Here is a 9593-nt window from a genome sequence, read left to right on the forward strand (position 1 = left end):
TAGCCTTCATTGAAACCTAAATGAATGTATGCCTTCTGCCGGCATCACTGTAGTGCTAGAGTTTGGTTTTGGCAAGCAGGCACGTGTGATTTTGATCCTAAAGTCAGGTTTAGCACCAACCAGAGCAAGATTCTAGCTCGACGGTGGCGCAAGGTGAAAGAGCTGATTGCCCTAGGCATCTCAAAGGAGGCATATCAGAGTTGGATGCGTACTTTTGGGCTGATCAACAGGCACTAAAAAAGCGTTACAAGTCGCCCTCTTCTACGTATGTTTCTTTGTTCTCAGAACACATGCACCTAGCGGCGTGATTATATGTGAAGGATGAGACAACCAATGCAGATTGTGTTGGTGTGTGTGAGAGTAGTAGTCATACTAAAGAGAAGATGACGGAGTTTCATCACACGCTTGCGTCAACACTTGCTTCAATAACTTACGTCATCACTTGCTTCACTAACTTACGTGATCACTTGCTTTCGCTAAAACGAAGCGTTCTGAATTGATGACACAGAGAAAGAGGGAGAGGCAGAATGAAAGGAAAAGAAAAAAATTTTCGGTCTAAATGATCCTCTGACGAGGTGGGAGTCTAAGTGTCCGCATAATTCAAGTGCGAGCGCCGGAACAACTCGGCTATCAAAACGCGCTAGCTGAGTATAGCATAGCTCTGTGTAGTATGATTTAAATGGGCGGGAGGTGGGAGTTTAAGGAGAGAAGACAGGCAAAAACGAGAGATTGCAGGGTGACAAGAAGGAAAAAAGAAAAAGAATAACGAATAAACAAATGAAAGAATAAAAGTAAGAAGAAAAAAACACAAGAAATATAGCAATTGGAAGAGAGATAGAAGATAAAAGCAAGACAGAAAGAAATACATATGCAGAAACTTAGAACAAAAAAGAAAGCGACGAGTAGACAGATGCAAAATAGGCGCCTTGGGGAAGGAAAAACAAAAAGATCAAGAAAAAAATATGTAGACACACAGTGAGAAATGAAAGAACACATAACTAGAAAGACCTCCAGGTTTCTTACTTCATTTAGTTTTTGCGAGATTATTGCGGTGTAGCCGCAGTTTTTTGAATTGATAAAAGTGTGAAGAGCTAGTTTATAGGTCTACTAATATCTCGTGAAGAATGAATGATTGTTGTACTCAATACCTTAATTGTTCGAGGTGTAACGAATTGGCCTGAGTTATTAAGGAACAATACGCTCGAAAATTTATGTTCATCTCAGGTGCCAGATGCCGCACGTAATGGGGGTGGCATGCCTATCATCTTTGTAATAAATGAGTAGGTATACCAGAAATATCTGGGATGAAACGGCGAAGAACATTTTGTATAGTAGCACAATAAGCCCTACACTATTTTCGGGGAAAGCAATGTATTACTTTTTATCAGTCAATACAATCTTTCTCTAGAAGTTTCAATGAAAAACTTCAGTGACTCTTACTTAATAAAAAGATGTGAATTTGGTCACGAATGACCAAGTGTCTCACACGGGCATTCGTGTCCGACTTTTTGTGTCTCGTAACTGAGACTGAATTAACATCTGCACACTTCGGCAAAACTTTCAGCGATGGTCATTATGAAACAGTGACTGCTGTTAAGATGTATGGTTACAACAAGGAAAATGCCCTGAATTACAAGACACAGGGTAAGTTTTGCTTTGCTGTCACCCCTTAATTCCTAGCTGAATTTGTGAAACTTGAGTGACCACATAACTGCCCCAAGCCTTCAGAAGTTTTTGTATTTGCACAGGTGAGTTAGAGAACCACAAAACGCGAAATTTAAAACAATTGGCCCTGTATCTGCATGCTTCACTGCAAATGTCGTCGATTGACGTTAGTCGCCATCTGGGGACAGTCAATTAATTATTTACTTCATGTTTCGCGCGAGAAAATTAGTGAATATTATTCTGGAGACGGTAAACTGCATTGATACGCGCAGCAGGTAGGTGCCACCACTGTATAGTATTAAGAAAGCGCAGAAAATAGTCGCATTTTCGTGCATAGTGTTGCGTTGTCAGCTTAGCGTGATAAACGCTACCCTCCTTAGAGTTTCTTATGTATGACATTTATAACCCAAAGAAACACGCCAAGTTTTTGGACGTGTTGATGTTATGTCTCACTTATGCGCAACATTTGGTTTTTAATAAATGCTGCGCAAGACTATTGATCATTTATGAGTGGGGTGTTACGTTCCAAAACCACCATATGATTATGCGAGACACGGTAGTGGAGGGCTTCTGAAATTTGAGCCACCTGGGGTTCTCCAAGGTGGATTCACACGAATGAACGGAGAAAATATTTTCGCAGCGGACAGCGCATAACGTGAAGGGCACGTCATCGAAGCTTGCCTTTCTCGCTTCATCCACTCTCCTCCGCTCACGGCACGGATGGACATGTGTGACAGCTATTTCTATCCATCCGTTTCACGGTCGTCTGCCCTCGATCAAGAGGATTTAGAGTCAAATCTCTCAACATTGGTCCGATGGGCGTGGGTATGAAGCGGGTAGCTGGCCTAAAGACCACGTGTTTTAGTTTTGCGGCAACGACCAAATATGTTTCGCATGACAGTGGAAGAGGCGACCGTTGTTTGGTTTCATAAGCACGCTGCATAAGCATAGGAGTCGAGAGTATGCAAGAAGATTCTGCGAGGGTAGCTCCGGATGTGTGCATATGACGTCTCCGCTGCTGCGTCGAATTAAACTAATCACGTGACTATTCGGTCAGTTGAGCAGTCATAGAATAATATAAAAGGCCAAGTGAGGACCTAATTAAAACATGAGAATCATTGGAGGAGCTAAAACTTTGATCTTAAGTGGTATTCTTGGTATGCACCTGCCTTCTTTTTATTGTTTGATAAACGCAGGCACAAATAAGGGTACATTGCACTGTGAGAAGCGAAAATTCATCTGCCATATGATGAATCTAAATACACACAAAGAATAAACAAATAGGCAAAAATAGCCCCGCCGCGGTGGTCTATAGTGGCTAAGGTACTCGGCTGCTGACCTGCAGGTCGCAGGATCGAATCCCGGCTGCGGCGGCTGCATTTCTGACTGAGGCAGAAATGTTGTACGCCCCTGTGCTCAGATATGGGCACATGTTTAAGAACCCCAAGTTTCCGGCAATTTGGACCCCAGGTGGTCCAAATTTCCGGAGCGCTTCAACATGGTGTCTCTCATAATGATATAGTGGTCTTGGAACGTTAAACCTCACATATCGATCATAGGCAACAATATAACAAAAACTGTAGAAATATAAAACTGCAAATAACGCACAGAACTACACATACAGTGCACAACGTGACATGACAGTAGTTGCCTTCGTGCTTGACTTCGGCATGAACTGAGAAAAGAAAAGAAAAATGTTGGCTAGGTTTTGCTTTCCACTTTCGCACTAGTTTACTCTTGCACATTTTACATCGCTCTTTCGCGAAAAATGGCCTCGAGCAGTTGCCGCAGCAAAAACGAAGCAATTTGAGTTGTCATGCAAGCCGCTAACAAGGCAGGAGCATTTGCTCAAAGTTACGTCCTAGGTTTAGCTAGCAAACATTTTTCTAGATTCGCCGCTTTTCTCTTATTGCGCTCGTTAGCGCTTCAAGCTATTTGCGAACGGCAAAGGCAACGATACTGATCATAGCTGAACTTTTTATGAAGTCTCACTCATGCAGTGAATTCTAATACATGTAGCGGCTCATCGAAAACCTAACAACGTGAGCGGAGACTCAATTTCTTGAGCCAAGAAACAATTTTCTCGCAAACGTGCTGCGAAGCATTCCTGACAATTTTCTTTCGTGTTAAGCAATTAACGAAAATGGCACGCGAAGTGAAGAGCATAAAAATTATCTTTTCGCCTAATAGCACTATGTCAGAAACGTTAGGATAGGCCATCAAGGACACATGCAATAGGCGTTTAACATAATATTGATGGCATTGGTACATACCAGCAGCCAAGCTGGGAGGTTGCCGAAACAAGCGAAGACCATAACGCACGCCAGGCACGTTATCGCACATTTTTATGGCATATCCTTGCTGCTGCCCGCACTTTTTCATTGCCGCATATACTCATGAACGCGGAGCATGACAACGTTGACGTCGCGTCGACATCATGCGCGCTTCTATCGCGTCCGATGCTTGCCTAATCCCAGCCCGACGTTATCGCACTGCACAATCGCAGGCGATAACGACGGATTCAGGCCACTATCACATACGAAAAAACACGTAGTCGTACAACGCACTCGAAAAGGTACTGTAGTGAATAACTAGTACGCGTGTTTCCTTGAAGCAATAAGTGATGTGCTGCCATCTTATGGCTGGGGTGAAGCTGCGTAGCTCAGCCCCTTTTTGGCCCGAGTGAGCACTCTTGTCGATTTATGTTACTCTAAGGAGCAGCGGGATTTCGCCCTCGCTTGTGAATCTAGCTTTACCGTTCACCCAAATTCGAGCATAGGGGCCTACAACATTTTTTCCTTCATTTAAAATGCAGCCGCCAAAGCAGGGAATCGGGCCCACGACCTGCGGATCAGCAGCTCAGTACCTTATTCACTAGACCACCGTGGCGGGGCCGCACCCAAGGGCGTATGCAGAAGCCCTAGCAATATTCATGGACGCAGCAGATGGGGTTGTATTTCAGAATTAAAGAAACGGAATAAATTGCAAAGATGCAAGCCGTTTTGGTTGACAGACAGGAAAATCGGCAAACAGAAAGACAGACAGTTTAAAATTTTCGCATTGAAGTATCCCATGAAAGATTGGCGTATTTAGAAAAAGTATCTCGCAACTGCACATTGGCCTGTGGTAATAACATTCACCTTTCCACTGCATTCGTATTATCTGGCTGCATCTTTGAGTGATTTTTCCATCTGATCTTTCTCATCACATTTCTGCCAACGCTTATGGTAATATCTGCTTGAGGCAAAAGCTGCTCTGGAAATAGTTGCTGTGCTTGCATAAAAGTTTTGCGTGCATTTTTATACCAACCTAATTGATTTATTAATACACTCTCCAACAGTTTCTTAGCCTGTATTCTGCCTTCTGCGACTGTGGGCCTGACAAAACGTGCTAAACACAACAAAAGGGTTTTCACGTTTTTAAGGACACTTTTGTATAAAGAACCCTATAAGGGTCCATTCCAAGGCAGGAGATGCTGTTACAGATAACTGCGTTCGTATGGAACACCGCTCTTGTTGTACGTATACAATAACACTATGGGAGACGTGATAGGTTTCTCTTTTTCACGTTTTGTTACAAATAAGACGTAAGTGGTCAATGAACGCGTATTTTACGTGAAAGGACAAAGTAGACTTCAACCATTTGTCAAGCTCATGTTGTGGTGGTGCCTTATCGACGGAAAATACACAAAATTTACATGTCGCCTACACTAATATACAGCAAATTCATATGTATGTGAAATGAAACTTTCCTAATTTTCATGCTGTGCATTGTTTCCTATATTAAAATAAACAACTTAATCAAAGTTACGATGCAAACATATTGAAACACGTGTAGAATTTATAAAACAAATCTTTCTAGGAAGAAACTAGGAATAAAGAACCAACGTTTACCACCGACTAATCTACACCTGTTCCTTATTTTGCACTTGCTTATGGGCGATCCTGCCCCACCACGGTGGCCTAGTGGCTAAGGTGCTCGGCTGCTGACCCGCAGGTTGCGTGATCGAATGCCGGCTACGGCGGCTGCCTTTTCCATGGAAGCAAAAATTCTGTCGGCCAGTATGCTGGTATTAGGGTGCACGTATCGTGGTTTTGAGATGTCATACCTCACTATCAACTGATCAAATCTATATGTGCTCTTTTTAGGAGGGATAGCGGTTAAAATATTTTCGGGCATGCACAACTTCACAGGCCTGCTCAAAGTACTAACAGGACATGGCCAGATTTTCACCTTAACCACGATGCCTCTGTACTCAATTCCGAAGATAACATTAGTCCAAAAACGGAAAGGCTCGAAAGAGTATAAACTTTATTTTCGTGTGTTTTGAACGTGTACTTCCACCTGCTAATGAACGATCATTACTATCGAGAAAATATGCACGTGTATACGTTGTTTCCAAGTTACACAAACTACATTTTTGTCCATGTCCTCCTTAGATGAGCGAGAATACACGGACATCGTTGCATTCTCTGATGAAGGCTGCTATGTAACCTATATTCCTGGCACAGACGGAAGGACTGAAGGTATGTAACTAACAGACTACACTGCAACCGCCTGACGTTTTCAAAGTGGAAATCGTCTCACGTTCAAGTAATAGGCAGTTCTACGAAGACAATGCAAATTGTACCTGAAATAATACATTCTAAACATTCCCTTCAGCTCTCCAATGCACATCTACCTTGTCGAGATGCTGTTATTTTGAAAGGAAAATTGTGCACCACATCTGCTCATTTTTCTTTGCGTCGCCGTTTGTTTCTGCCATCACGCCAAGTATATGCACCTGTATATCTATGAAAGCCACAAGGAAACGTAACTCAGAAAAGTCCTCTAGGCTCGCGGAATCGAACGAGTGACCTCAGCTCCGCAGCAGGCGGATATAATGGCTGAGCCACGACTGGTATATCATTCAACTTCCAAACAGAAACATATTGATATACACCACCTAAGGCAAGTTTACACCAAGCGCGAATCCGGAAAGCAGAATTGTGGATCCGGAAAGCGTGCGCGGATTATTCGCAAAAGCGGAGAATTCGCAGTCGGTTCTCGGGAGGAGGACGCCAGGACAGATTTCGTCCTCTCAGAAAGGTTGGCCGCTTTGGCCGCAGCCAGTCAGCACCCAAGACGCGCGCGCGCAGTATCGCGTAGTGCCGCAAGATGGCGACACACCCACCGTTAATTGGTGGATTGTCGCGTGCCCGCGGCAGAACGGGGAGAAGGCAACGCGACCGGTGAGAACAATCGAGCGCTCGCCGCCTCACCGCTTCGAAAATCCGCTTTTCGCTTGCATGTTCCGCACTCGCTGTCAACACGCCTTTAGCGCTGCTAAAACTACAGCCAGTACTTGCATCTCAGGAACATGTTATCATTGCCAATGAAGTGGCACAAACGGGGCACGTGCTGCCCTACTCGTTGCGATTAGCGCGCTCAAGCCCTCCTATCCCACGTTTACTTTGCCCCGCGGTGGGGAGACGCCCTTGCGAGTGCGCTGATCTCGTACAAATGAAGACAGTTGCTAGTTCGCGATAGTCTTGTCGGTACCCTGTGAGTGTGTTGCGTGTGCCATTCTTGCTTGAACAGCACGTTAGTGTCGAGCTGCAAACGTTCATTCTTGTCCTGTTTGTGTTGGGTTTGTGCGTCATTTGTTCGTGAGCAGGACTCTCGAGGCTTTGGTCTTTTTCGCATTCTTCTTGTGACATTCCAGTTTGTTTTTTCGCGTTCATTTCTTCGCCTATGCGTGAAACTGTGACTTTTAGCTTTAATTTTTTTACAGAATTTACACAGCATATACACTGGTGTGCTGTTGTGTTTGAAAGAAAGTGAAATCAGATGGCTAGATTTAGGTATAGACGTGCGTTCTGAATGGGAATTTTCAGAATCACGCACTTGAATAGGGATTGATTTTCTTTTTTTATAATACTCCTTGTGACAGCGGATGGTGCAGTCTGCCCCTGCCATACGTGCACAAAAAATCACAGCATACGCACGGGGTGAATGATGATGAATGGGCGAAGCTCAGAAGAGAATCATCAATAAACCGTGAATCTTCCGTGTAATTCACCGGGAAGATCATCATTTAAAGACATGAGAAACGCTGTGTGTGCACATCGTGCCGCTTGGGCCTCTCGCTTTCGTACAGCAGGGTCTTGGTAGCGGTGTCGTGCAGCTTTACGGTGCGCACACAGCGAACATATTTTATTAGAAGGCTCCCCCTAGCGTACATCGCCACACTAAATCGAACGATCGCCTTCCGCCAATGAAACGTGCCATATGTGATATCATTCCTATTATAACAGCTCGCATCTTTCATTATCAACTACAGGTACCACCACCTAGTTTTATAACATATCGAATCTCTTCATCAACTACAAGTACCGCTACTAGTTATATACCATCGCGCATCAACTACCGTCATCTAGTGAACACTGCAAGAACTAAACTAGATTGGCTACCTACTACTACTACTACAACTACATACCTCAGAGGATGTACAGACCCAGGCCTTAAGGAGCTTCACTTCTAAAATGCGCAGTTCATATCATTATACACTCACTACATTGAAGGTCAAATCGATGTCGAACACCCAAAACATGCATTGCATTTGCATATCATTTACGAAGGAGGCCTTGTTGATTCAGTAATAGTCACTTCGGCATGCGAACCCCAGAAATCGAAAAATTCAGACAATTAAACTGTGTTACCGAGCAAGTACTTTGAATATATTACTTAGGTGGTTATAGAACTGATTTTTTTTTCAAACGATAAAAAACATAGAAAGTGATGGCAGAGCGCATTAGCAAGAGATCCCGAACAGCGCACTATGGACATTACTCATTATTATGTTTTGAGATCTTGGAGAAGCCCAATTACAAGAAATAATGGTAAAAATTGAAATAGATGGTGTTCTCCTTTCCCCATTCTAAACTCTAATCGCGAAAATATTGAAATAACAAATCGTCGTACTGTTACTGAGCTGCCAATAAAATAGTCTGTAGTGCGATTTTCCTGCGGAATTATAACAAGTGGTAATTCAGAATTTAGACATGAATTAAATTTTGATCAGTGTGATGTCTAAAACATGCGACGGGATGAAGTCACAACAAAAGTGAACTCTACAACAAAGCTATTTTCCTCTTTCCCTTAGTTGTAAAATGTTACTTTGTCCACCACTTGATACAAGAATAGATTTTGAGTTCAAAGAAATTATCTGTGCTAATGTCTAACTTTCTTCCTAACATGTATTTTATTCCAGGTTACGAGCTGTGAACTAATGAGTAGAAGGGCTTCAAAGAGACATGTCTGGAGAAATTTAATGAGTATGCGGCGGGCAAAGAAATACGGAGCGTTTATCCCGACGAGTGCCATGACTATTAACTTTGGAACACCGTGCATTCGAAGTTGAAACGTGTAATCGTCAACGTGTGTATTAAGTGATTGAAGTGGTGTCTATAATGCAATTTGTCTCCTGCTTCTGGTTATATTGATGCCGTTGCGAATTATGGGCGAAACTGCTAGAAAATAAAGCGTTCTACATCAGAAACGTGGCGTATCGTCTGCTGTCAATTAACAGAACTTTTTCGGTCATGTTCTGACCCTCGACACAATATGAACTCAACACTATGAACTCAGTACGACTACATGTTGCTACATTTAGAGCGCGAGAACTTTATGTTGTGCAAACTCACAAGTAATCCATGTGCCTTGTCTTAAACCGCCGCGCTCGTTTTGCGGTAAAACTGTAAAAGTTCTCCCACCATGGTCGTCTAGTGGTCATAGTTCTTGACTTCACACACGAAAATAGGAAGATAAAATTGTGGCCTCGGCAGCTTCCTCTTCTATGGCGGTTATATTCTTGAAGCCATATTCCTGCAAAGACGTTAAATTATTGCACACCCACAGCAGCTGCTTCAAAAGAGATATTGATACGC

The 9593-nt window shown here is 43.2% G+C and overlaps 1 protein-coding gene across 1 annotated transcript in view; it reads left to right on the top strand.

The window, feature by feature from the left end:
- The window catches only part of LOC142769132 (female-specific histamine-binding protein 2-like), a 28153-nt gene extending 18948 nt beyond the window's left edge, over positions 1-9205 (top strand). Inside the window, exons 3-5 of the mRNA XM_075872082.1 lie at positions 1565-1644; positions 6105-6191; positions 8918-9205. Of these exons, the coding sequence (XP_075728197.1) occupies positions 1565-1644; positions 6105-6191; positions 8918-8931 (181 nt within the window). The 3' untranslated portion in view covers positions 8932-9205. The remainder of the gene's footprint in view (positions 1-1564; positions 1645-6104; positions 6192-8917) is intronic.
- The last annotated feature ends 388 nt before the right edge of the window (positions 9206-9593 follow it).

Source organism: Rhipicephalus microplus, chromosome 8 (assembly GCF_043290135.1).
Source record: "Rhipicephalus microplus isolate Deutch F79 chromosome 8, USDA_Rmic, whole genome shotgun sequence".
Classification (NCBI taxonomy): domain Eukaryota; kingdom Metazoa; phylum Arthropoda; class Arachnida; order Ixodida; family Ixodidae; genus Rhipicephalus; species Rhipicephalus microplus.